The sequence below is a fragment of the Lithobates pipiens genome, unplaced genomic scaffold (assembly GCF_037356315.1).
Source record: "Lithobates pipiens isolate NorthernLeopardFrog02 unplaced genomic scaffold, aLitPip1_a1.2 Scaffold_3, whole genome shotgun sequence".
Taxonomy (NCBI): domain Eukaryota; kingdom Metazoa; phylum Chordata; class Amphibia; order Anura; family Ranidae; genus Lithobates; species Lithobates pipiens.
This window is the reverse complement of record NW_027507790.1, coordinates 43,631,167-43,658,275: the sequence shown is the minus strand read 5'-3', so window position 1 is coordinate 43,658,275 and position 27,109 is coordinate 43,631,167. Positions and strand designations below refer to the sequence as shown.

At 43.5% G+C, this 27,109-nt stretch overlaps 1 protein-coding gene across 1 annotated transcript in view; it reads left to right on the top strand.

Annotated features, from left to right (window-relative positions):
* The first annotated feature begins 1,102 nt into the window (after window positions 1-1,102).
* Window positions 1,103-27,109, top strand: part of LOC143940333 (solute carrier family 2, facilitated glucose transporter member 11-like) — a 68,991-nt gene continuing 42,984 nt past the window's right edge. The window contains exons 1-7 of the mRNA XM_077461581.1: window positions 1,103-1,198; window positions 5,885-5,983; window positions 7,480-7,640; window positions 7,720-7,844; window positions 8,535-8,664; window positions 8,833-8,981; window positions 13,139-13,326. Of these exons, the coding sequence (XP_077317707.1) occupies window positions 1,175-1,198; window positions 5,885-5,983; window positions 7,480-7,640; window positions 7,720-7,844; window positions 8,535-8,664; window positions 8,833-8,981; window positions 13,139-13,326 (876 nt within the window). The 5' untranslated portion in view covers window positions 1,103-1,174. The remainder of the gene's footprint in view (window positions 1,199-5,884; window positions 5,984-7,479; window positions 7,641-7,719; window positions 7,845-8,534; window positions 8,665-8,832; window positions 8,982-13,138; window positions 13,327-27,109) is intronic.

Genomic DNA, 27,109 nt, shown 5'->3' with positions numbered 1-27,109 from the left:
CAGAGACGGACCTGTCATCTGCCTGCTCAGTGGGGATCGACAGAGCGATCCCCTGCGGAAAAGAGTGGGCTCCGTACACGTACACATCCGTGTGAAGGAGCCCTTAAGGGTTAGTTTACACTTGTTTAAAAACGTGGCTTCAGATACGCTTTTTTAAAGCTCTCTGAACGCCAGTCAAAGCTCCTGTCGCTAAATAAAATTTTTAGCTTACAGTCCTGTTTACACCTTGCTTTTGCCTGGTGCTTTGATGAGGCTTTGGTGGAGCTTCAATGGGGCTTCGGTGAGGCTGCCTGGGGCTTCAATGAGGCTACAGTGGGGCTTCAGTGGGGCTTCAAGCGAGCTTTGCCATAGACCTTTAAGGAGGCTTTGAAGACGCTTTGAAGAACCACTAAAACTACATGGGGTATCATTTTTGAAGTGAAGCCAAAGCAAAACAAAGCAAAAGCAAGTTGTAAACAGGAGGACTGTAAGCTAACTATTTTATTTAGTAGCAGGAGCTTTGACTAGCATTCAGAGAACTAACAAAGCCTTTACACAAAGTGTAAACTAGCCGTTAATGTGTGTTGAAGCCGAAGCAAGTGTAAATGAGCCCTAAGAACATTTATTTTTGCCCAGTTCACACAGAACAAATGTACATGCAGATTCACTGGATGAAAGGCTATGCCATTTTATGTTATATTTGAGATATTTTAGTGATAACAGTGCCAGAATAATGCCACTACCATTGCATAAAAGGATAGCCTGCATGCTATTGGTAGCTGCAGACCCAAGATAAGTGCCAGGGTCTTGCATCGCCCTAGTGCTGGATGCAGGATTCTCCAGTAGGCCAGTTCAACCCTAATGTTTATTTATAATTATAGTTTGTCTTTAACAGAAAAGCATCTATGACACATGTAACATAATTTAGATATGGGATGCATGTGCTCATGTGTGCCTTTGACCCAGTATCTGCAAATGTTATACATATCGTAAATCAGTAGCACATTAGGTAAGATCAAAAGTGTGTGAAAAGTACCATAGGAGATCTCTGAAATGTCTAATCCGCAGGTTCTTTATAACTTAGGAATAACACTGTGTGTAAAAATTTAACCTCATTCCACCTCAATACCAGTTTCCTTGGTCCGAGATTTCCAGGACTCAGGAGGAAGCCAAGGCAGCAAGTCTATTCTCTGAAATGTCATCTTGGGTTAAGAACCTGGTGAGTATCCAACTCTTATATCTCTAGCTGAGGAGCAGCGAGGCTACTCACAGCACAATACATTTTGACTGCTATCTGTATATTGCTTGTTCATTACATTTTATATTATATGAAGTTAGAACTGGTTAAATGTAAAATATTTATTTAATGATTTGGTTTCTTAAACTTTGCCCTAATGGATGAAACATGTATTCTTGGATTACTTTTGGGTACAAAGGTTAATTTATCTTAGAAATGTTTTTTAGTAAAATCATCAGATAAATATCAAATAAACATTGTGTGGAGGGACAAACTTTAGGCTGAGTTCACACCTATGCGAATTGGATGCGGCTTGCACCGCATTCCAATTCGCAGAACATTTTAAAATCTATTACTTTCAATCAGTCTGGTTCACACATGTACATTGCATTCGCACTCCGCATTGCCCAAAATAAGTGTGCGTTTTCAAGGCAGTGTGGTGCGAATTGCAGGCACATATTCTTCTATGGGAACGCATTTGATTTGCAGATGTGTTCTGTTGTGAAAAGGCATTTTCTCCCCCTCTTCACTACACCTCCCCCTCTCTCTGCTCAGCTGATCCACAGCTACAACAGAGAGGAAGCGCTGAGCAGCTGCTTTTTCTCTTCGCACATAGAGCGGAGCTGGAATTCGCACCGGACTGGTGTAAGTCCAGCCTTAGGAGTATTAGTGATTCATGCCTGAGTTTAATAACTTGCCTACTGGGCACTTTCACTCCTTTCCTGCCCAGGCCAATTTTCAGCTTTCAGCGCTGTCACACTTTGAATGACAAAGGCACACTCATGCAACACTGCACCCAAAGATATTTTTATATTTTTTTTGAGACAGATAGAAATTTCTTTTGGTGGTATGTAATCGCCACTGGATTTTTTATTTTTTTTTGCTAAACAAGCGAAAAAATACCAAAAATTTTGTTTGGGTTTTACTCCTTCACTGATGTTCGCTGATGAGGCTGCACTGATGGGCCCTCATAGGCAGCACTGATGAGTCAGCACTGATGAAGCAGCACTGATGGGCACTGATGAGGAGGCACTGATATGAGGCACTGATGGGCCCTGACAGGCATCACTGCTGAGCATGGACAGGCATCACTAATGGGCATTGAAAGGCATCACTGATGGGCACTGATAGGCATCATTGATGGGCACTGAAAGGCAGCAATGATGGGCACTGGTGGGACTGCACTGATGATCAGGGCACTCATTACCATGGTAGATGTCTCCTGTGTGGATTCTCAGCGTGAGGAGAAGACTGCCGATAAGGGGCTAATCCTGTTTACATTGTGATCAGCTGTGATTGGACACAGCTGATCACATTGTAAAGGGCCACTGCGATTGGCCCTTTACCCCAACCTGTCATACAAATTCAATTTTTTGCATTGCACGTGAAATGTAGACCATACATCCCATATGAGCAGGAGACACAGGCTTTTAATTATTTACGTGTTTTAGGTAATGATAGAAATGCAAGCAAGGAAATTATCAAGACGTGTGTTACAAATTAAAAAATAAAAGTGCATGTCACAATGCAATTTTTAAAACGCAAGAAACTGCAAGCATTTTTAAATCACAAACTGTGAATCTAACTAGTGAGATTAACTAATTTCAGGGGGAAAAAAGCTGTATAGGGGTTGATCTACTAAAGACAAATAGACTGTGCACTCTGCAAGTGCAGTTGGCCCAGAGCTTAGTAAATGAGGTGAAGCTTCACTTTGCAAAAAATACCCAATCACATGCAAGCAAAAATATTTTTTTTTTGCTTGCACATAATTGGATGATGGAAGTCAGCAGAGCTTCCCCTCGTTTACTAAGCTGTGGAGTAACTGCACCCATGGACTGCAGATGCAAAGTATATTGTAAATGTGTCTGTGCTCAATTATCCATATTGGTCTTAGTGCATCAGGGGTTGAAACTTGCTTAAATTGGCTATTAAACCCAAAAAAGAAATACCGTATATACTCGAGTATAGGCCGACCCGAATATAAGCCGAGGCCCCCAATTTACCCCCAAAAAAACTGGCAAACTTATTGACTCGTGTATAAGCCGAGGGTGAGACATGCCTGTCCATCCCTGTGTGTGTGTCCGTCCATCCCTGTGTGTCCGTCCATCCCTGTGTGTCCGTCCATCCCTGTGTGTCCGTCCATCCATCCCTGTGTGTGTGTGTGTCCATCCATCCATCCATCCATCCCTGTGTGTGTGTGTCTCCATCCATCCATCCATCCATCCATCCCTGTGTGTGTGTGTCTCCATCCATCCATCCATCCATCCATCCATCCCTGTGTGTGTGTGTCTCCATCCATCCATCCATCCATCCCTGTGTGTGTGTGTCTCCATCCCTGTGTGTGTGTGTATCCATCCATCCCTGTGTGTGTGTGTGTCTCCATCCATCCATCCATCCGTGTGTGTGTGTCTCCATCCGTGTGTGTGTGTGTGTGTGTGTGTGTGTGTGTGTGTGTGTGTGTGTGTGTGTGTGTGTGTGTCCAGCCTACCTGTGTCCCGAGCCTTTGTCCCGAGCCTCCGTCCCGTGTCGTGCCTTGCCTTCGTCCCGTCCCGTCCCGTCCCGTCCTGTCCCGTGCCGTGCCTTGCCTTGCCTCCGTCCCGTGCCCTCTTCGTCGGCGGCCATTGTAAAATTCAAAAGCCGCGCCTCCTCCTTCGCCTGTGATAGGCGGAACACTGAATTTCCCAGCAGCCTGTGTTCCGCCTATCACGGACGTCGTATCATCCTCGTCCGTAGTACGAGGATGAGAAGATGCCCGTGATAGGCGGAACACAGGCTGCTGGGAAATTCAGTGTTCCGCCTATCACAGGCGAAGGCGGAGCCGGAGGCGCGGCTTTTGAATCATAGAATGGCCGCTGTCTGTCTGCTCGACACGCTGATCGAGCGGGCAGACAGCGATGACTCGAGTATAAGCCGAGGGGGGCACTTTCAGCCTCAAAAAAGAGGCTGAAAATCTCGGCTTATACTCGAGTATATACGGTAGTATTAAAATTACAGCTTACAGATCCTTAGACTGCATTTGCTTTTTTTGTTTTGTTTTGCTTTTCCTTTATTGTCATCTGGTAATACTGCCAGTAATTTTTCAACTTACTATACCAGACCAAGCTGTCCACCAAATTGGAAGTTAGAGGGTTTGGACAAACCATTTAACACTGACCAGAGTGCTTACAATGATCAGCTTTTATTCATTTATGTAAAATCTTTATCCTAAAAGGATTGTTTTTTTTTACTGTAACTGCTTATAAAGTATTAGCTGAAGTTCCCCTTCAGATTGGTTTTGTTTTATATTTAGGTAAATAGATTAAACCACCAGAGAAAGCCATAAATTGGTGCCAACATCCCTAGAAGTTGGAGAATATACAAATAAGTACCCCCCGGTACAATGGGACTTTAAGGGCAACTCATATATTGAACCAAAATTTTAAAAAATAGAGCTTTATTAGATACATAGATGAAAAGTCAGTGCATACATCACTTTTTAAGAAAAAATAAACATAACAGAGCACAATAAGGTAATGACTTATATGAGAATCAATGCTGCTATGACAATATCTTCTCATTATGCCCAAGGCGTTTCAGGAAAAAACTTAAATCCCTTCTTCAGGGTAATTTGCATAGAGAAGACCACAATATTAAAACACTCAGCAAAACAGTCAGCACAGAGGTCATCACATGTAAAAACACCAGACATTATGCCTGCACCAGAGTAGGGATATCCCCCACATATGTATCCCCCGTGAGGGGACACCGAGGCCTCAGATGAGTGACCTCAAACCACAATGAGGAGCAGTGGCGTCGCTAGGGGATAGCTTTTGGGGTCTCTGCAGGGGTCCCCAAGGGGAGGGGAGGCTTTCTGGGGACCTTGATGTAAGTGGGGGGCTCTCTGGGGACCCTGATGCAAGGTGGAGGCTCTCTGCGGACCCTGATTTTAAGGGGGAGGCTCTTTGGGGACCCTAATGTAAGGGAGGCTCTCTGGGAACCCTGATGTAAGTGGAGGCTCTCTGGGGACCCTGATGCAAGGGGGAGGCTCTCTGGGGACTCTGATGTAAGGAAGAGGCTCTCTGGGGACCCTGATGTAAGGGGGGGGCACTCTGGGGACCCTGATATAAGGGGGGACTCTCTGGGGATATATACACACACATATGTATATTACTGTATATACATGGGTATGCCTGCCCAAGCATATGACTTTTTTTACTGCTATGAGCTCTAGCCCCAGATCTTTTGTAGACCCAGCAACTCCCCTGGCGAGGAGCATTTCAGCATGGAAGGAGAAAGCCGTAGACACTGAGGAATGAGGCAATTATCAACAAGGGGGTCTTAACCGTGGAGGAGACAAGCACCTCGGCCATCTACAGACACAGGGCAGTAGCGTCCTAGTGCAGGCATAATCTCTGTGCTGACTGATTTGCTGAGTGTTTTAATCTTGTGGTCTTCTCTATGCAAATGCCCCTGAAGAACGGATTCAAGTTTTGTCCTGAAACACATCAGAAATAACGAGAAGATATTGTCATGGCAAAATTTAGTCTTATATCAGTCATTACCTTATTGTGCTCTATTATGTCTCTTTTTAAGTTTATATTTACTATAAGACAAACTTTTCAGCTGATCTGTTACAGCTTGCGTGATGCAGACAGTTCAGTAATACAGTATTAAACATTTGTCTCTCAGCTCCAGTATCGTGGGCTTCTTATGCTCATATGTGTATTGGGAATTGGAGGAACATTTCAATATGGATTTCATATATCTGTGTTAAACTCTCCCTCTCAGGTGAGCATTAAACTGATTTTTGTCTATATTTTAATTCAGCATCACTTTGGCATAGATAAAACCATCTTGCAAATGTAGCAACTGTCTCACAGACTGTAATAATTAATTATTGTATTACCGGTAAGTATTTTTTCTCATTCAAAAGTTTTTATTTTATGTTAAAATAAATTACATGTACAGAATATAAGACAAATTATTTGATACCAGAAATAAAAAGTAGACATATTGAAGTACGGATGATACAAAGCAAAGAAGAATTTCAAGATATTTAGAAGTATTTTTTAACTTGGTATTAGTCTCTTGCAATCCCTATTACAGCAGCATTTTAATCTGCAGACCTTGACTGGAGGAGGGACTGAGCACTGCGGAGGACCAAGTTGATTGACACTTACTGGAAGTGTCAGTTTCCCTATAGACTTCAGAGGAGGAATTCTTGTGAACCACAGGAAAGGTAAGTATTTACTCTCTTCTTTTACAGGTATGTCTGTTTGGGATGAATTGATTTAACGGCTGGGTCATTAACTGCATAAATCAATGATCTCATTACAGTTACACTGTGGATCACATTACACAAATTAAATGCATCTGATTAGGTAATGAAATTAGACGTTTTCGTTTCAATGGGAGACACGTTGGGGCAACAACCACCTTTCAAATATCACTTCTGCAGGCCATAGTTTTAAAATGAAAGAAATATCCTCTAGGCATTATTGCAGACCCAAATACTAAGCACATCACACATCTAGAATTCCTTTTGGTGCATTCCGAATTCAAGAACTTCTCTGATTTATTAAAAGTCATATGATTCATTCTACAAAAGAGCCAGATATGTAGTCGTTAATGTTCCTCAACAGTTTATAGAACTCTGAACCAGCCAGTTTTGTAAAGGCCAAGTTCATCTTTAAGAACGTAAAAATAAAGGCACATGTTTTTGCAGGTATAAACTGGTGCAAAGTAACATGTTACATGTTACACCCTAAATATAAATACATGCCTAACATGTTACTAAAGGTGAATTTGGATAATCCCATTCTTTCTAACTGTGCCCGATCACACTTGTTTGCTCAGTGGTTCTACGCCCTATGCTCAAAAAAGTATGTGCGCTTTTCTTTGAGCTTATCCAGTCAATTTTGGACGTATATAATTCAATGGGAGCGTTTGTAAAACACACATTTTGGGGCGTTTTCACGTTTGCTTGAAGAACTTCTCTAGAACTGTTCTCCTTCCATTGCCTAGCCCAGGAAAAAAAACAGCTGATACATATGCAAAAACACTTGCAAAATGCCTGTAATATGTCTGAAAAACACCTGAAAATGCTTTAGAAATGCTGAAACATTCCTAGCAATGTGCGTTGTTAAGGTTTACACTATGGAAGGAAGTAGACTAAAAAAAAAAATAATAATTATTTTATTCTTAATGGTAGGCTTACAGTGGCTCTACACAGCCATTTCAGATCCTAGATAATAGGTAGTGATTGCCTAAAACCTGTCTTCCAGTTTGTAAAGACATTTATCAATGACACATGGATACATCGATACCAGCTACCAATAGCTGAGAGTGGTCTTAGATTATTATGGTCCTTCATTGTGTCAAGCTACTGCATTGGCGGGTTGCTTGGATCTCTGGCATCAGGATATTTAGCTTCCAGATTTGGCAAGTAGGTGCTTTTAAAATTCATTGCTGTTATTACCAGTATGAAAACAGTGCTGATAATTACCAATGTTTCCTCATTACAGAAAGAGATGTCTGCTATGCAGTGACTTGATTCCTATTGTTGGTGCTCTCCTGCTTGGTCTCAGTTCCACTGCCAGGTCTTTTGAGATGATTCTGCTTGCTCGCTTTTTGTATGGTATTAATGCAGGTATGGATAGTCTGCTTAAGTGCTGTTTTGTAAAATGGTCACAGCATAAAACTTAAAGGAGTTCTATGGTCACAGCACACACTTTAGATTTTTTACATCAGCATTGTAATAGTAAGACAAACAATAGTTATGCTTGATAATTAAGTGTAAGCTTATCTGAAAAGTCAGCAGGCCATGTTTCCACAACATTGTGGATTTCCTGCCTGCTTTACAAGCAGTGATCCCAGTACTGACCCAGTACTGAGCCCCTTTGTAATTGCTGCACTACATGCAGTCTGAGATTCCTAATGCAAAGGTCTCACCCTCACAAAAATACAGAAAAATGTTAGTTGATTTAAATTACACATGTGCCAAAATAAATATATATGATGTTGGACTTCTTTTGAAACATAACAATTGCCAGGGTCTCCAGAATGAGTGTTCACTCTCTTCCTGTTCTGATCACCACCCATAATTTTGAATTTTCACTTTCACTCTTGTAATGATGGTAAACAGTACATATTGAGAGGGTGATGCTCCCTAACAGGGACACAGACAATAAAAAACCTGACAATTGTTCTAATCCCTCTCTTCTCTATCCAAAATGAAAAAAAAAAAATCTTAGTTATACTTTAACTCTTTCTCAGATACGGATTTCTCTTTAAATCTTTTAATCATGTGTACTCTGTAAAATACGTATTTGCTCTTCAGGACTCGGACTGAACATCCACGCTCAGTATGCAGGTGAAATAGCAGATAAAAAGATGCGTGGCTTTACTAACACCAGTATCTCCATATTTGTGACAACTGGGAAACTGACTGGCCAAATTCTTGGGCTAAGGTGAGTGGGCCTGTATTCTAATTCTATACATTATATGGCTTAGAAATATTTAATTATTGCTGTTATACTGATGTGACACCTGTCATTCAATTTACTTTATTATATGAGGGTATTTCAGGTTATACAATATATCATTTTTATAGTTTTGTTATCTTTGCTTACCTTTAGGGAGGTCCTAGGATTTGAATCAATATGGCCTCTTCTCTTGGCTGTCAGTGGGTTCTGGGCACTGACCCAACTGTTTACCTTGCCATTCTTTCCTGAGTCTCCACCATACCTTCTGATGGAAAAGCAAGACAGGGATGGTTGTATGCAAGGTATGGATGAAGAAGATTTTATGTCCTAGTTGGATAATTATTGATAAGGGTTTGCTATGAAATACTCCCTGGTTATTGTGGCTTTTGAATTTGTTTTGCTGGAGACCAACAAACTGATGTACCTACAGCAGATGTTCTTCTGCCAGCTATTGTTGGGGCCCTTTAAAGGCATCAGTGCTCCTATTGACAGTCCCTGTTAACTTGCATGCGGTATAGGTACAGTATAGGTACGTTTCAGCCTTGGCACAAGTGCAAGGGTTGGTGTTGTTCAGGTAAGGTAAAGAGTGTATATTGCGGTATAGAGTTGGTATTAGACATGTGCAGAACGGAAAAATTTGTTTTGCTTTAGGTTGATTTGTTATGTTACTAATTTCCTTTAGTTGATTGGTTTTGGAATTTGTTTAACTTATTTTAGTTTCATTTTGTTTATTACTTTTTTAACTAATTATACATTTTCAGAACGATTCAAATTCAGACCAGTCTTCCCCACAACCCTTGCCCAGTGATTAATATAGGAGTGGGACGGGATCTGGGGCCCGCTTGTTAAAGGGTGCTTCCACATTCTGAGTCACACCCACAACCATCAGGCCAGGGTTGTGGAGAAGAGGCCCTTGTCCTCATCAACATGGGGACAGGGTGCTTTGGGGGGTTCCCCATAAAATCCATGCCAGACCTGAAGGGCCTGGTATGGACTGGGGGGGGACCCCGTGTTGTTTTTTTTCTGCATTTTTCATTGCCGGAATTCTTCTTTACATTTGAGTCATTGGTTGTTAAGGAGCTCCCCTGTCCAAAAACAGCCCCCCCATGTTGAGGGCATGTGGCCTAGTATGGTTCAGGAGAGGGGGGCTGACTCTTCCCCTCCCTTCCCTGACCTACAAGGCTGCTTGGATAAGGGTCTGGTATGGATTTATGGGGGGGACCCCATGCTGTTTTCTTTTCTGCATTATTTATTGCCGGCATTTTTTTGTTTATATTCATCTGTCAGCGGGGAAACTTGCTAAACTAAATTCTTTCCTTAAGACCCCATTTACTGTACACGGAGGTACTTTACAGGTGTTTTTGCGGTAAAAATAGCGCCTGTAAAGCACCTGTAAACTGCTTATTCTGAAGCCCCAGTGGGAAAACCAGAATTCTTTCACACTGGGGCACTGCATTTGCAGGACAGTAAAAAAAGTCCTGCAACCAGCATCTTCGGGGGCGGTGTGTCGCTTTCAAATCGATTTGAAAGCAGCACTAAGTGGGAGCTTTTAACCACTTTTTAACCCCTTTTGGGGGGTTAAAAGCGCCCCACTAACAGCAGTAAAGCACTGCTAAAACTAGCGGAGCGTTGCCACTACCGCCCACACAACGAGTGTAAAAGGGGTCTAAATCTTTCTACACTGAACATTAAAGCAAATAGTTTCCAAACAAGAATACATTTTTAAATACTTTTATAAACATTTTTTTAATTTGAAAAAAAAACCTAAAGCTATCCTACATTGATATTGCAGAAGATCTAGACGGTTTACCTTTTTCAAAGCAATTTGATTTTTTTTAAATCATATAGAGCGTTATTGAAAAATAAAAGCATATAAATAAAAAGTTTACAGCAATTCCAAGACAGTCTCTTATGTTTCTTATACTCAGAAAACAGCTCATACAATATATAACAAACACAGTTGTATAAATCTAGCTTCCCTCTATCACAAAAGGACAGTACAGTTTGGTCATAGGTAAACAACAGAATCAAACTCCTCGTGTTACCAGATTTTCTGACAAGTGTAAAGTAACGTTCTCCTGTCAGGGGGTTATAACTCAACCAATAGGTAGCCTGTCCATCACCAATTCTAATGGACCCTGGACCTGGGGTATCCAGCCATGGACCCCTGTTCTGGTAGATGTACTTCTCCAGTCTAAGAGCTTCACTCATACATTGTACCCATTCCTTATGAGATGAAGAATCAGTATACTTTCAATACCTAATCACAACCCTACGGACTTGAATGAGAGCTCTAGCCAAAGCTTTTCTAATAGGGACAGATAGTTGGAAATTAATGTAAGATGCCTAGAAGGCAAGGTTTGTGGTCAAGCGGGATGGATATCTGAAATACAGTGCTTATCGTATTTAGTACTTCCACCCAGTAATTGTGTCGTTTTGGGGCCCTGCCAGATTAGATGGACCAAGTCCCCATGGTCCCTGGAACATTTACTACAAGTGGGGGTGTCTAAGATGCCCATTTTGTGGAACCTAACTGGAGTAAGATGCGCCATCAGGAGTATGTATAATTGCATGAGCCTTTGTGTCACATTAAGAAAACATCGGTGTACTACCTGAAGCACTTCCTCCCACTGATCCGCTACAAATGGGAAAAGATCTCTCTCCCACCTTTTGCTTGCTTTCAAGGGAAAGGATATAACACATTAATTTAGCAGCATTGTATAGCACCTTGAAATAAAGCCTTTTAATGGAAACTGTTTCAGCCATCATGTTAAACACAGGCATTGGGGATTGACTATAGCAGATGAAGCCTGTGACCCATTGTAGCTGTTTAGTCTTAGTTCAGATTTTCTGAATAAGGGCGTATGTGGACAAAAAAGCTATTAGCCCCTGTACACACAGTCGGAGACTTCGACAACCAAATCCGTCGGATTTTGTCCGTCGGATCTTGTCCGAAACTGTTGCATACACACGGTCAGACTTATGCCCCGTACACACGAGCGGACTTAAGTCCGACAGACTTCCAAAGGAGTTCCGTCGGAGTTCTGCTGGAATTCCGACGGAGTTCTGACAGACTTTTCGGCCGAACGGACTTGGCCACACACAATCACACTAAACTCCAACGGATTCGAACGTGATGACGTACGACCCGACTCGAATAAGGAAGTTCATAGCCAGTAGCCAATAGCTGCCCTAGCGTCGGTTTTAGTCCGTCGGAGTAGCATACACACGAGTGGAGTTTTCGAAGGGGACCGGGTCCGGCGGAGTTCCTTCGGGAAAATTTGAAGCATGTTCCATATTCTAAAGTCCGTCAGACTTTGGTGAATCAAAAGTCCGTTGCAGCCCACACACGATCGGATAGTCTGACGGACTCGGTCCTTCGGACTTTGGATGTTGAAAAGTCCGCTCGTGTGTACGCGGCATAAGTTGTCGAAAAATCCAATCATTCAGAATGTGATGACGTAATTTTCGTTACGATGGGACTACGTTCAGGCTAGTAGCCAATAGCTTTGATGTAGGAATTTGATCTGAGCATGCGTGGCACTTGGTCCGATCAAAATTCTCTACACATGATCGGAGTATGTCCGATCGAACCAGTTGGTCAGGAAATATTTCCAACATGTTGGAAAATTGGGTCCGACGGATATTCCGATGGAATCAGTCCGATGCATACCACACACAGTCGGATTATCCGACAACACGGTCCGATAGGACACATTCCGACTGATTCTCCGACCGTATGTACAAGGGCTTAGACTTGGGCAATTTGAAATTTAATGGAGCTTTTTCCCATGTTACATAAAGGCTATATTGCAGAGGCTATACAAAACACAATAAATATAAACTTCTATAACTTGTTTCTCAACCTTTTTCCAGTCAGGGCACCCTCTAAAACTATGCAAAGTCTAGAGGTTCCCCATTCTAAAATGTAAAAAACGAAATTAATAGTTTTACATAAAGCAGCAACATCCACCCACGTAGAACACCCAACGTTAGAGGCAACTTATTCTTCCAAAGCAAATACACCTTTGCAAACTGGTACTGACTGGTATTTTAGCATTTCTCTTCTCTCATTCAGCTAATGTGACCCCAGTGCCGACAGAGAGGTGCAAGTTGTGCAGGTGCCCAATGTCCTCCTTATTAAATAATGACATCATTGTTAGGACACCGGCAGCTGAAAAGTTGCAATGGAGCACAAATGGCTTTGTATAACTAAAAGGAAGGCTTGATCTACTGCTGGTTGGTATACAAGTTTGGGGCGATTTTAGGGTATTTTACTAAGGCACCCTTTTAAGAAACCTGAAGACACCCAGTTGCAAAAAGCTGACTTGGAGAATAAGCCAAGCAATAAAAAGAATCACACTTCCATAGGTAGAATTATACTGGAAAAATAAGAACATTTATGCTTTATAAATTATAAAAATATATACATATTCATATAGATCCCTTGTATCCTTAGCCCTGAAGCAACTCTGGGGAGACAGAGACCACCAGAAGGAGATTGAAGATATGTTAAAGGAGCAAGCAGCTCGCAGAAGTGGGCAGAGCCTGGGTGTCCTGGAACTTCTTAAAGATCGCTCTGTGCGTTGGCAGCTATATATTCTCCTTGCCTTGACGATAACTCTGCAGCTCTGCGGGATCAATGCGGTAAGTCTCTAGTTGCTACATATTATAGACTAGCATCCCATTCAGCTCAGCCTATCTGCATGATATGATATGATATATATATATATATATATATATATATATATATATATATATATATATATATATATATGTAGTATCTCACAAAAGTGAGTACACCCCTCACATTTTTATAAATATTTGTAAAGTAGTGTACCTCACAAAATAACTCAACACACAGCCATTAATGTCTAAACTGCTGGCAACAAATGTGAGTATAACCCTAAGCGAAGATGTTCGAATTGGGCCCATAGTATCAATATTTTGTGTGGCCATCATTATTTTCTAGAACTGCCTTAACCCTCTTGGGCATGGAGTTCACAGAGCTTCACAGGTTGCCACTGGAGTCCTCTTCCACTCCTCTACAATGACGTCACAGAGCTGGTGGATGTTAGAGACCTTGTGCTCCAATACCTTCCGTTTGATACTCAATAGGTCCGGAGACATGCTTGGCCAGTCCATCACCTTTACCTTCAGCTTCTTTAGCAAGGCAGTGGTATTTATTGTAGCGTATTTTTTGCTGGACATTTATTGGTACACATCAACACATTTTGTAGTTGGTTATTATTTCACCTTACAATATCTTCTTGTCATAAATATTTTATTTTGTACAATAAAATATACAATATATGATACAGATATATTATATAATGTATAATGACAAATACAATGTTGTTCAGGGTTAAGAAATTTGTTAAGAGTACAAACAATAAAAAGACAGTTATATATATCACCAGATGTATCAACCTGTAATGCAGCATACACATGACCGGACTTTCCGGCAGACTAGGTCCGATGGTCTTCCCAACAGACTTTCGGCTGAGTTCCGACAGACTTTCAGAACGAACAGACTTGGCCACGCATGAACGGACTGAGTCCATTCGTAAGTCCGTTCGTTTTGAACGTGATGACGTAAATGGGACTAAACAAGGAAGTTCAATAGCCAGTAGCCAATAGCATCCCTTGCGTCATATTTGGTCCGTTGGACCAGCACACAGTCGAATGGTTTTCCCATTTTTGGTCCGTCAGAATTTAGTCTGTCGGATAGATTTGAAACATGTTCTATTTCTAGGTCCGTCGGACTAGCCCACACACGATCAGATTGTCCAAGGGACTAATCCCTTCGGACCCAGTCTGCCGGAAAGTCTGGTCATGTGTACGCGGCATTAAAATGTGGTCATTAAAATTTTTTACATTTCCTGACAAACTAGAGTTGGTGGGGTGTCTATAGGTTCCACAGCTATAATTTGTAATTTAAGGAGCTTCAAAAACATAAGAGAGATATAGAGACAGAATAGAAAGGAGAAGAGTGAAGAGTAAGGAGGGGTCCATCAGGGTGATCTAAGAGTCTCAATCAGGCATAGTATGATCAATGTAATTTCAAATCATCTACCACTGTATTAGGACTGAGTCATTAAAAGATGGCGGTAGGTAATGTTTAATCCAAGGCTGCCATATTTTTTATTTTTTTTAATTGTTAATTTATAACAGGGACAGGGCCCGCATGGGCCTGCATGTTACAGGGTAATACATTGGACAAATGAACATCACATTTAAAGTGCAGGATCTATCCTAATATATCATATCCAACAAAACAGCATGTCTAACAACAAGATACAACACAAGCGTTATACCATGTCTGTGAGGCTTCTCTTTTGTTCCTGATAATTACCCGGACATGGTAACCGCTGAGCCTCTCCCACAAGGAAGGGTGCTTGTGTGCTAGTTTTATAGTGATGTGTGATATCGGGGCCATGCGCCCGGTCCCTTCATTTTCTCTTTTATTAAAGATGGCCCCCAAGCGTGGAGGTAGAGAAAGCAGGAGAAAGTACAAAGATTGTAATTAGAGAGAGAGGGGGACAGAAGACGTGGATAGGGGGCAGGGAGAAAGAGGTAGGGGCTGGGTCCCCCGAACATGGGATGTTGGAGGGGTTTTCCTGGATTTGCGTTTATGGTAATCTATGTTTGCATCGGTATAGAACTGGAGGAGACATACAGAGTGGGTCTCCTTCACACATCAACGATGGGTTCTCTCAGTGCTTGACCCTCGGCCGAGTATATGAAAGTGATCCACAGCTGCCAAGTTTTGCAAAATGTTTCTTGTCTATGTTGTGCTGTGAGGATGAGGTCCTCCATATGTCTTATTTCTTCTACCCTTGTAATCCATGAGGCTATTGTTGGTGGAAGTGTGGATTTCCAATGAACGGGATGCAGGCTTTGGCTGCATCTAGCAGATGTCTAATCACAGACTTTTTGTAAACTTTCTCTGGGATGTTATTCGCATGGAGAAGGAAGAACGCTTGGTCATCTAGTATGATAGGTTCCGTGAATTTCTGTGCTACTTCCCGTATTACTTGCCAGAAGTGGTTCAAGCTGGGGCAGGAACAGAATATGTTCCCTTATCTGGTCAACATCACCAACAAAGATCAGACGTCGCTGGGAAGAATTTGTGGAGCAGTGTCAGGGTCCTGTACCATCTCGACGGGAGCTTGTAGTTGGTCTCCTGGATTTTGGCACATATGGAGGACTTGTGTGTAAATCTAAGTATACATTGTCATTTGGCCGTGTCGAAGTGACAATTTAGTTTCAGTTCCCATTTAAGTAGACCTGGGGGTATGAAATCTGCTTGTGGGATATTTAAGAGATTGTAGGCTAGGGAGAGCGTGTGCGTTATGGTTCCTGAGGCATTACAGAGTTCCTCCATTGTTGTGAGGAGTTGATCATTGGCGGTTGTATATTGGTGTGCTTAGGTCCGGCGGGTTCAGCGGGTTTGTCAGCTTTTCTCCTCACATAGAGCGGAGCTCTTATGCTGTGTACACATGATCGGAATACCCGCCAGCAAAAGATTGAGAGCAGGTTCTCTATTTTTCGGTCGGAAAAAGTTCCAATCGTAAATTCCGGTTGTCTGTAGCAATTCCAACTTGCAAAATTCCTATGCATGCTCAGAAAAAATTTGACGCACGCTCGGAAGCATTGAACTTCATTTTCTCGGCTCGTTGAAGTGTTGTACGTCACCGCGTTCTTGACGGTTGAAAGTTCAGAAAACTTTTGTGTGACCGTGTGTATGCAAGCCAAGCTTGAGCGGAATTCCGTCAGAAAAACCATCCAAGATTTTTCCAACGGAAATTCTGCTCATGTGTATGGGGCATTACAGTGCTTGACAGTTCTGTCAGAGTCCGCGCATGCGCCCCACCCTTCTCACCTTACAATATTTTGGATGTATAGCGCTGTGTGTGTGTGTATGTATATATATATATATGCATATTTAAGGTGAACACTGGGTTGGTGTTAAGACGCAGCAAATTAGTTATTTTAATTAGTTTCTTGAAGCAGGTGTATTTGGTTTATATTGCACTCCTCTGTTCCAATTGGCTGGAAATGAAGAGTATATATTTGTATAGACACTGCGTAAGAATTGACTTGACCTCCAAAAGTTTGATTTGCAGTCCAGAGTTTTCACTGTTGCATCTAGGGATTGTTGGAAATCTGTGACATGAGAAGGGGAACAAAGAGCTTATAAAAGCTTCAATGCACCAATCCTCTTAGATGGGATAGACAGAGAAATGTCAATCTAACATAACTCTTGAGATATATACAGTATCTCACAAAAGTGAGTACACCCCTCACATTTTTGTAAATATTTTATTATATCTTTTCATGTGACAACACTGAACAAATTACACTTTGCTTCAATATAAAGTAGTACAGCTTGTTGTCGGGAAAGGTTCCCTCCGCTGGTAATAACGATAATTTGGCCTGCGGTACTGAGATCCAACAGCAGGTGTCTCCTGGCAGTTTGGAGCTGTCAGAAGAGCTTTTCCCTGCTGGAATTGTCATCTTTGGGCCGCAGTACTGGTGTCTACCAGCGGAGGGATCCTGGCAGTGTGGCGCAGCTATTACCTTCTGCAATCAGGCATCGCATGACTTTGATAGCAGCTATAGTATAAATACCCGGCAAGTGCACACACACCTTGCCCTGGTATTGTCCTTTTTCCTTGACCTGCAGCCTGTTCATCTGTTAGCCTGAACCTGAACCCTGATTCCTGTATCCTGAACCTGTTTGTATCTGTTCCTGTATCCCTGGATCCTTGCCCTGCAGCCTGATTCCTTCCATCTTGTTTCCCTGTCTGTTTACTCCTGGCCCCCCATCTGCTGATCTCCTGTTTATGACGCTGGTCTGGCTTGACTACGATTCTGGTACTCCCTTTTGCTATATATGCTGGTTGGTTTATTATCACTGTTTGGTTGTTCAGTTTGTTCACTCTGTATTGGTGGTGTGTTCACATTTATATGCATTTACTTTAATAATAAATTTACTTACTTTCAACTATTTATGTCTGGTTCACTCTGTCGCAGTCACACAGTTCTGGGCACATCTGGTTTATGACACTTGTATAACAGTGTAACTTTGCTGTCCCCTCAAAATAACGTAACACACAGCCATTAATGTCTAAACCACTGGCAAGAAAAATTGAGTACACCCCTAAGTGAAAATGTCCAAATTGGGCCCAAAGTGTCAATATTTTGTATGTTCACCACTATTTTCCCGCACTGCCTTAACCCACTTGGGCATGGCATTCACCAGAGCTTCACAGGTTGCCACTGGAGTCATCTTCCACTCCTCCATGACGACATCACGGAGCTGGTGGATGTTAGAGACGTTGCGCTCCTCCACCTTCCATTTGAAGATGCCCCACAGATGCTCAATAGGGTTTAGGTCTGGAGAAATGCTTGGCCAGTCAAACACCTTTACCATCAGCTTCTTTAGTAAGACGGTGGTTGTCTTGGAGGTGTGTTTGGGGTCGTTATCATGTTGGAATATTGCCCTGTGGCCCAGTCTCTGAAGGGAGGGGATCATGCTCTGCTTCAGTATGTCACAGTACATGTTGCCATTAACGGTTCCCTCAATTAACCCAGTCCCGGCAGCACTCATGCAGCCCCAGACCATGACAGTCCCACCACCATGCTTGACTGTAGGCAAGACAACCTTGTCTTTGTACTTCTCACCTGGTTGCCACCACACACGCTTTACACCATCTGAATCAATTAAGTTTATCTTGGTCTCATCATACCACAGGACGTGGTTCCAGTAATCCATGTCCTTAGTCTGCTTGTCTTCAGCAAACTATTGTGGGCTTTCTTGTGCATCATCTTTAGAAGAGGCTTCCTTCTGGGATGAGAGCCATGCAGACCAATTTGATGCAGCGTGCGGCGTATGGTCTGTGCACTGACAGGCTGGCCCCCCACCCCTTCAACCTCTGCAGCAATGCTGGCAGCACTCATATGTCTATTTCCCAAAGACAACCTCTGGATACGACGCTGAGCATGTGCACTCAACTTCTTTGGTCAACTATGGCGAGGCCTGTTCTGAGTGGAACCTGTCCTGTTAAACTGCTGTATGGTCTTGGCCACCGTGCTGCAGCTCAGTTTTAGGGTCTTGGTAATCTTCTTATAGTCTAGGCCAGGGATCTGCAATTAGCGGACCTCCAGCTGTTGCAAAACTACAAGTCCCATCATGCCTCTGCCTTTGGGTGTCATGCTTGTGGCTGTCAGAGTCTTGCTATGCCTCATGGGATTTGTAGTTCTGCAACAGCTGGAGGTCCGCTAATTGCATATCCCTGGTCTAGGCCATCTTTATGTAGAGTGACAATTTTTTTTCAGATCCTCAGAGAGTTCTTTGTCATGAGGTGGCATGTTGAACTTCCAGTGACCAGTGTGATAGAATGAGAGCGAGAATACCAAATTTAACACATCTGCTCCCCATTCACACCTGAGACATTGTAACTAGACATGCGCGATTAGTTTCGTACGAATCGAAAATTCGTCTGAATTTACGTAAATTTGTACATTCAGGAGGATCCAAAATACAAATTGCTTAGCTTCCAAACTTTGTACAAAATGTTGTTTACGAATTTCAGATCCAAATTCTTAACGAACATTCGTAATCAGGACCGTTTTTTAAGGCAGGGCAAAAGGGGCAGCTGCCCTGGGCCCCATCATTGTAGTGGGGCCCAAAGCAGCTGCCTCATACTTGCCAACTATCCCAGTTTAAAGTCCCTTATCCATTGAAGTTTTAGTTCTGTGCTGTGTCCCGATATCTCAGTGTAAACTTCTGTTGCTGCTGCCAAGCTCTGCCCTATTGCCATGTTCAGATGACTCATCTGCAGACCCTGTGTTTACATGTAAATAACCTGAATTGATATGTAAATAGTGGTGGCAATAATATGTAAATAGTCCCGGACTGCTGCATTGTTATGGAAATAGAGGCAGCATTCATAAGAATATCATGTCCCTCTGAGGTCCTGTCGACCATCACTTCTGCTGAATGCTGCCCACTGGGGAGGTAAAGGAACATGCTTTAAAGTCCTGCCTACAACTGTGGTCATTAAGCCTAACATCAACCTGTTCTGCAAAAGCAAGCAAATCGGAGGTGTAACCCGTCTTAAAGTGGTTGTATGGTCAATTTTTTAACTTTTACCTACAGGAAAGCCTATAATAAGGCTTACCTGTAGGTAAAAAAAATATCTCCTAAACCTGTACGGTTTAGGAGATATTCCCCTCGGTATGCGCCGCTGACTGCAGCGGCGCATGCGCACAAGGGGGTTCGCTCCGTGAAAATCCGGCAGCGCTCGTGCGGCCGGACTGAAATCTCCCGCGCGCATGCGCGGGAGTGACGATATCGCGGCTCCGGCCACTCACAGCGCCGGAGCCGCGATACCCGGAAGAGACGCAGAGGGAGCATGTCGGCTCCCTCGGCGTGGATCGGGCCAGATGTCGGGGCCTCGTTCTAAGGTAAGTATTTCATAATGAGCTAGTATGCGGTGCATACTAGCTCATTATGCCTTTTGCTTTGCAGGTTTAAAAAAAAAAAAAAATTGTGGGTTTACTACCGCTTTAAAAATAAAACAGCACCCTGAATTCTGGTGCACGTGAATACGCAGGCAGGCAGTGAGGAGATGATGTTAGACCTTTAGCAAACAATCAGGGATTGCGTAGTAATAATAAGTAATAATGTGCAGTAACTTCCGCAGTAATACCAATTAGTGAGTGGTATATATGTTCAGTAACCTCTAGAAATCAATAAGTGAGCAGTATTGATGTACAGTAATCTCTAGCAACCAATCAACAAGCAGTAGTCATGTGATGTAACCTCAAGAAAATAACAGTGAGCTTTAATGTGTGTTGTAACCTCTAGCAGTCAGTCAGTGAGAGATAATGATGCACTGTAACCTCTGGCAACCAATAGCAATCGCTGCCTGATCTGACTCAATAAACTGGTTTTGAGTCTAGATACTATTTATTGTATATCTCAAAGCATGTGGAGAGTGAAATTGCATGAAAGAGGGGGCCCAAGAAAATGTTTGCCCAGGGTCCAATCAATATTAAAGATGACCCTGTTCATAATAGTTACGAAAGGTTAACAAACCTAAAAGTCAGCACAGCACAGGGATGGTGGGAGCCCCTCATAATGATAAATTCATCATAAGGAACATTCGTAATTGTTATGAGAAGTTAACGAACCAAATGAAAATTTGTATTTCGTATGAGATTTCAGACACGAATTATGAAATACGAATTAATCCTAATACGAAACGGAACAAAACTAAACAAATTTATTGAAGGCGCACATGTCTACATGTAACCCTAAGGAGTCACATGACACCAGCGAGGGTAAATGGCAGATTGGGCCCAATTTGGACATTTTCACTTAGGGGTATACTAACTTTTGTTGCCAGTGGTTTAGACATTAATGGCTGTGTGTTGTGTTATTTTGAGGAGACAGCTAATTTACACTGTTATACAAGCTGTACACTCGCTACTTTAGATTGTAGCAACGTTTTTTCAGTGTTGTCACGTGAAAAGATATAATAAAATATTTACAAAAATGTAAGGGGTGTACTCACTTTTGTGAGATACTGTGTGTATATATAAGAGGGCCAGTATGGTGGCCCGTAATTATGGGAGGAGCCCGGAGGGTATTTAATCAGACCACCCACAACGGTCTGTGTCGGTTCCAGTGCAAGGTACTGCACATCAAGGGGCCGACTCTTCTCAGTTCCCTCACGGTTGACTATCTGTGCGTCCAATCGCAGGTGCACTTCGGCTTCTTCATTCGTGGTCTTCGTCGGCGGTTCCCGCTCATGGTCGCAGATAAGTAGTATCCGAATCTTTTCATATCATGTGCAAACTTGAGGCTTATCATGCTTACTATCCTGCACCCCTTTCGCAAAACCTACCTCTGAGTTGTTGACACTCATGTCCCGACATCTTTAGGCACAGGCATAGTACATTCGTAAATTCCTTCTACCAAACATACGATTCATTCATAGATCCAAGCCTCCGAGTCGCTGTCGGTCGTTCTCCAATATCACTCGCCATAGGCTTCACTGGTTATAAAATTCACTGTTCTCATCCTTTTTTGAGATAAACAGGTATTGTTTGTATGGGTTTCTGTGGCTGATTGAGGTGTAATTAAACCCACCTGATGTCTTTCCTGCACTAGACTAGCCTGGGGGGATGGGTGGTTGATAGGTGTTTGGTTTCACAGTAAGGAATGGCATACACTCTACAACCAATTCGTATCAGATACTCCTTACTGCCAATTTATATCAGATTCATCTCATACATTTTTTAAGCTGATTCGTGTCAAATGCATTGCACAGGCTGACTCTGCCAACTCACTGCATGTCCACGTAGTTGTACCTTCGAGATCGGTCGTATATCTTCATTGATTGTCCCACGCTCGGACCGCTACACACTTGCTGTCGCCGGTAGGACTTTGTTGTTACCGCTCCTCTAAACTCTAGTAGTTACGTTATCATGTTCGTTTATCATGTTCGTTTTGCAAAAGTCACAGTTACGCCACCGAAAGTCTTTCTATGTCATCTTTCATGTATTTCATGCTTTCTACCCAACGCAGGTTTACTCGAGCCGTTCACTTCACGGCGATGCGGTCAAATCCGACATTCAAGCCCCTTACTCACCTCGCATTTACAGCCGATTCGAATCTAGTCGCAACTTCGCTTCTATGTTTTGGATCCTCGGCAATCACAAGCCCCTTCAACCGCCATCACCATTTAGTTGATTCGAACCCAGCCATATCATCGGCAATATGGTCAGATCTGTCATACGAGCCCCATAGTCACCTTACATCTATGGCCGATTCGAATCTAGTCGCAACTTCGCTTCTATGTTTCGGATCCTCGGCAATCACAAGCCCCTTCAAGCCGCCATCACCATTTAGTCGATTCAAACCCAGCCATATCATCGACAATACGGGCAGATCTGTTATACGAGCCCTGTAGTCACCTCACATCTACGGCCGATTCGAATCTAGTCGCAACTTCGCTTCTATGTTTCGGATCATTGGCAATCACCAGCCCCTTCAACCACCATCACAATTCAATCAATCCAAACCCAGCCATATCCTCAGCAATACGGTCGGTCCTACACGCACGGTCATTCCTACATAATCACATTTCCTCTATAACCTTTTCTTTCGCCTTTCAACAAAGCTCCTTGCAATCGCTGCAAGCATCAATGCAATGGCTCAATACGGCCACTCATCTCCAGTAGAAACACGGCTGCTCTCCTCATTCCTACACACTTATAATTAAATTTATAGATTCAAATACAGCTGCTTTCTTGCAATCGCTGCAAGCATCTCTGCAATGGCTTAATACAGCCACTCATCTCCAGTAGCAACACAGCTGCTCACCTCATTCATCCATTCATTCATTCTCACCTCATAATTCAAATAAGGCCGCTTCCTTGCAATCGCTGCAAGCATTTCAGCAAGTGGCTCAAACTGCCACTCATCGTCTCCAGTAGCAACACGGCTGCTCATCATTTTCTCTGTCGCTTTCCCCTTTTTAGGCCAGTTAGAACACCAGTTAGTCCACCCTGCACCAGGTTTGGACAGTATCTCCCAAAAAAACCCCCCAAAAAAAACCCATTGTCGAGGGCTTGCATCTTCACCAGGGGGCCAGCTTTGCCTCAAACATCTCTTTGCAATCCCCCTTGTCAAAACGAAATTCTCATGTCACCTTACTACAGGCTCCCGGTCAACTCAGTTCTCGACCCCAACCAGTCGACTTCACAACTAGGGCATAAAGTCAGGTGTTTAGTTCAAGGGGATTCCCCCTTTCTATTAAACACTCTTTCACTACATATTTTTACTTCACATACAGAATTTGACCTGCTCCTGAGGCGTTAGCAACTGTCAAATACTTCTGTGCACTTCACTCTGTTTTCGAAGCACAAGCCTTCAATACGCAGACAAGGTCGCCTAATCTACTTGCTGGCAGTGCAAGCATTAGTAGACCGAACCCACGTCAATTAACTATAGATCGCAACCTTCCTACTTAGTATACCAGACTTCAGCTACCTACCCCAGTCCGCCCTGGGGCGCTCTGGTTCATTAGTCTGTGCCGAGCACAGACTGACACCCGAGCTATCGGTTACCTAGCCAGTCACCTCCTGGCTCACCTCGGTTGTCACGCATTCTTTTGAGTTTTCTAAAGTCACACTCAACAGCGCTCAAGCGCAAACCAACTGTCGCTATGGCTGTCATTCCTTGTCCTATTCTTCTTGTTTCCTTCCGCCTTTCATCTTATCTACCCTAACACAACTATCCCCTTCCTACTTTTGCAACTTACCTCAAACATACGCACCCCCCCCCCCCTTGCTTTTAGTTGATGCCATGTCGCAGGCAGACAGTGAGGACTTTGCCTCAGCCCTGCCATCACCCTTTACGGGCTCAGCAAGCGGCGGTTTACAGTCTCACAAGAGCTTGGACCAATAAAAAAAAAACTCATAGCAGAACGGTGCCGCAGGAGTAAATCCTACCCTGCCGCAGCCAGGAAACCAAGCCTTTAGGCTACTGTTTCCACCGCCAGTGGCAGCCCTTCCAGGCACCACTTTAGTCTATCTTCTTTGCGACTACTCAGCTGCACTCCTGGGTAACCACACTGTCAACAGCAGTCACCGAAGTCCAAGCAGAGTGACAGCCCTGGAGGTACGCCCAGCCGTGCCCCTACCAGCTCCAGTCACCACCGTCATTCCCGTACCTTCACTTACAGATACACCCAACTTCTGCACCATTATCTTCCCTGCACACCTTGTCCTAGCAGGGCATCTAGGAGGACATCTTGGATGACAATGATGTTAACTAGCATCCCTCCTCATAGCAGTACACAACTTGGCCTAGAACAAGTCATATTAACGGGGAGATGTCTCCGTCATCCTGAAGGCCAGAGACCCTTTACTTAATGGCACTGTCATAGAGTTTGTGCTGGCCTTGGGGACAGTCAGAGACATGCTAGGCAGAGCAACCCCAACAGGAGGGTAGAATTGGACCCGTATCTGCATATAGCAGGTCACAAGTACGCAGGGTGCTCATCCTTTGACTATCACCGCTCATTTTCAGCCAAGGCAGCAGCCAAACTCAAGGTGATCCTTTACCTCCCACCTTTTAGTGTTTCTCTCCCAGGTACAAGACCCTGACTAAATCCTTAAATTAAGATGTTCCAGCTATAGCAGATCTGCCCATGGGAGTCGAATTTCTCACAAATTGGAATGGCATGCCAATCTTTATTCCCTCAGCATCTCTCTCTTCATCTCAGGTAGTCATGGTCACCAGAGCCTCCACAGGTCCTCGCCTCAATTTTTGGCCAACTTGGGTTCATAGGGCCATGGCCATCAGAAATCCTCTTGATTCCTGGGTTCAGTTAGTCCTCCTCTTTGTTCGACCTCTACCCCATTGTCGCAGCAGCTTAAGTCTGGTGCAACAACTGGGCAGGACAAACAGTGACGTTCGCTACAGACAACCAAGCCACAGCCAGTATTATGAATAAAGGAGGTCCTAGTAGCCGGCCATCGTGGCCTTCCTGCGCAGGCTGGTGCCACTATCCCCACAGCACCAACCAATCACCAGTCCTATGCGTCCACATCCCAGACAAACGCAATAATCTGGCCGACGCACTACCCGTTAACTTTGCTTCGTTATTTTTGCAGGAACCTGGAACCGACCCGACCATGTCTCTTATCCCACACTGGTCGTAGCTAACCTCGGATTTAAACAACACTTTCACGACGCTACCTGTCTTATTAATCTTTCATTATCTCACAACACCCTGAAGGCCTACCGTGCAGCCTAGAGGTTCTACTGCATGTCAGGTTACTAGCCTCAAACCCCAGAGCAATACCAAGAGTTCTCCATCACATCCTGGTCTTCATATCATGCCACCACACACAGTTGGCATTGTCACACAATACCTTAGACCCTACTCAGCTGACATCCAGTATTTCATCCCCTTATGAGATCCTAACAAACCGTCTTGTTTGCCGCCCATACGGTCAAGACCATGTTGTGTGGTATTCACAGGCAATGACCCCAAATCAGTATCAAACGGCTACCCGTCACCAGCGCCATATTCCGAGACGTGTCTTTCATCCTGTCACATTCCCCTTTGGTTAAATTCAGCCTGATCGCTCAAGCAGCCATCTACCTGGCTTTCTACAGCTTCTTACGCCCCAGTGAATACTGTCACCATCCCAGTTGTAAAGTGTTACGTAGACGCCACCTCACACGCCATCAGACTTACTTCATCTTGCTCCTCAGGGTGTCCAAAACACAATAGTCCGGTCCAGGGGTTGACATCAAACCTTTCCAAACTTTCAAAGCCTGGTGCCCTGTGTCCATCCTAGATCAATTTTTGGCCCATATGTTTAATCCCTTGCAGGACAGCCCATTACTACCGTTCCCGATTAGTACCCCAGGCAGCAACCAGTTTATTAGTCACATCAGGTTCCCTTTGAGCAAATTAGGCCAGGACCCTGGCCATTTTCTTGGACATTCTTTCGCATTGGAGCAGCATCAGCAGCCTGACGAAACGGGGTCCCAGTCCACGTGATCAAAGATGGGCAGGCGGGAATCCACCTGCTTTACTCGATACATCTCCAATCCACAAGTGGAAATGTCATGAGCCTTCAGCAACTTTGCCCCGTAGTGTCTTGTTGTACATAAATTAATAATTACCTCCCTAAACCAAGTCTTTTGCGGCCTTCTCTTGGCATATCGCCCAGCAGACCAGGGCTCACCGCCCAGCTCACCAGGGCTTACCTTACAGCAGACCAAGGGCACAATTCAGGTCTATTTTATGTTGTTAGTCTTGTGACGTGTTTATGTGTTCTTTCATATCTCTTAGAGCGGAGGGCTCCGACCATAAATAAGAGGGCCAGTATGGTGGCCCGTAATTATGGGAGGAGCCCGGAGGGTATTTAATCAGACCACCCACAACGGTCTGTGTAGGTTCCAGTGCAAGGTACCCACCCACCCATTTCCCTTCTCAGAGTACTTCTCTTAAAACACATTTCTCTACACAAACATCCATTTACTTTCTTAAGATATGCGGCCTTCTCTTGGCATATCGCCCAGCAGACCAGGGTTCACCGCCCAGCTCACCAGGGCTTACCTTACAGCAGACCAAGGGCACAATTCAGGTCTATTTTATGTTGTTAGTCTTGTGACATGTTTATGTGTTCTTTCATATCTCTTAGAGCGGAGGGCTCGGACCATAAATATATATATATATATATATATATATATATATATATATATATATATATATTAGTTAGGTCCATATATATTTGGATACAGGCACAATGTTTTTTTTCAGGCATTTACCAAAACATATTCAAGCTATAGTTATTTAATGGATATGGTCTGAATGTGTCAGGGCTGGGC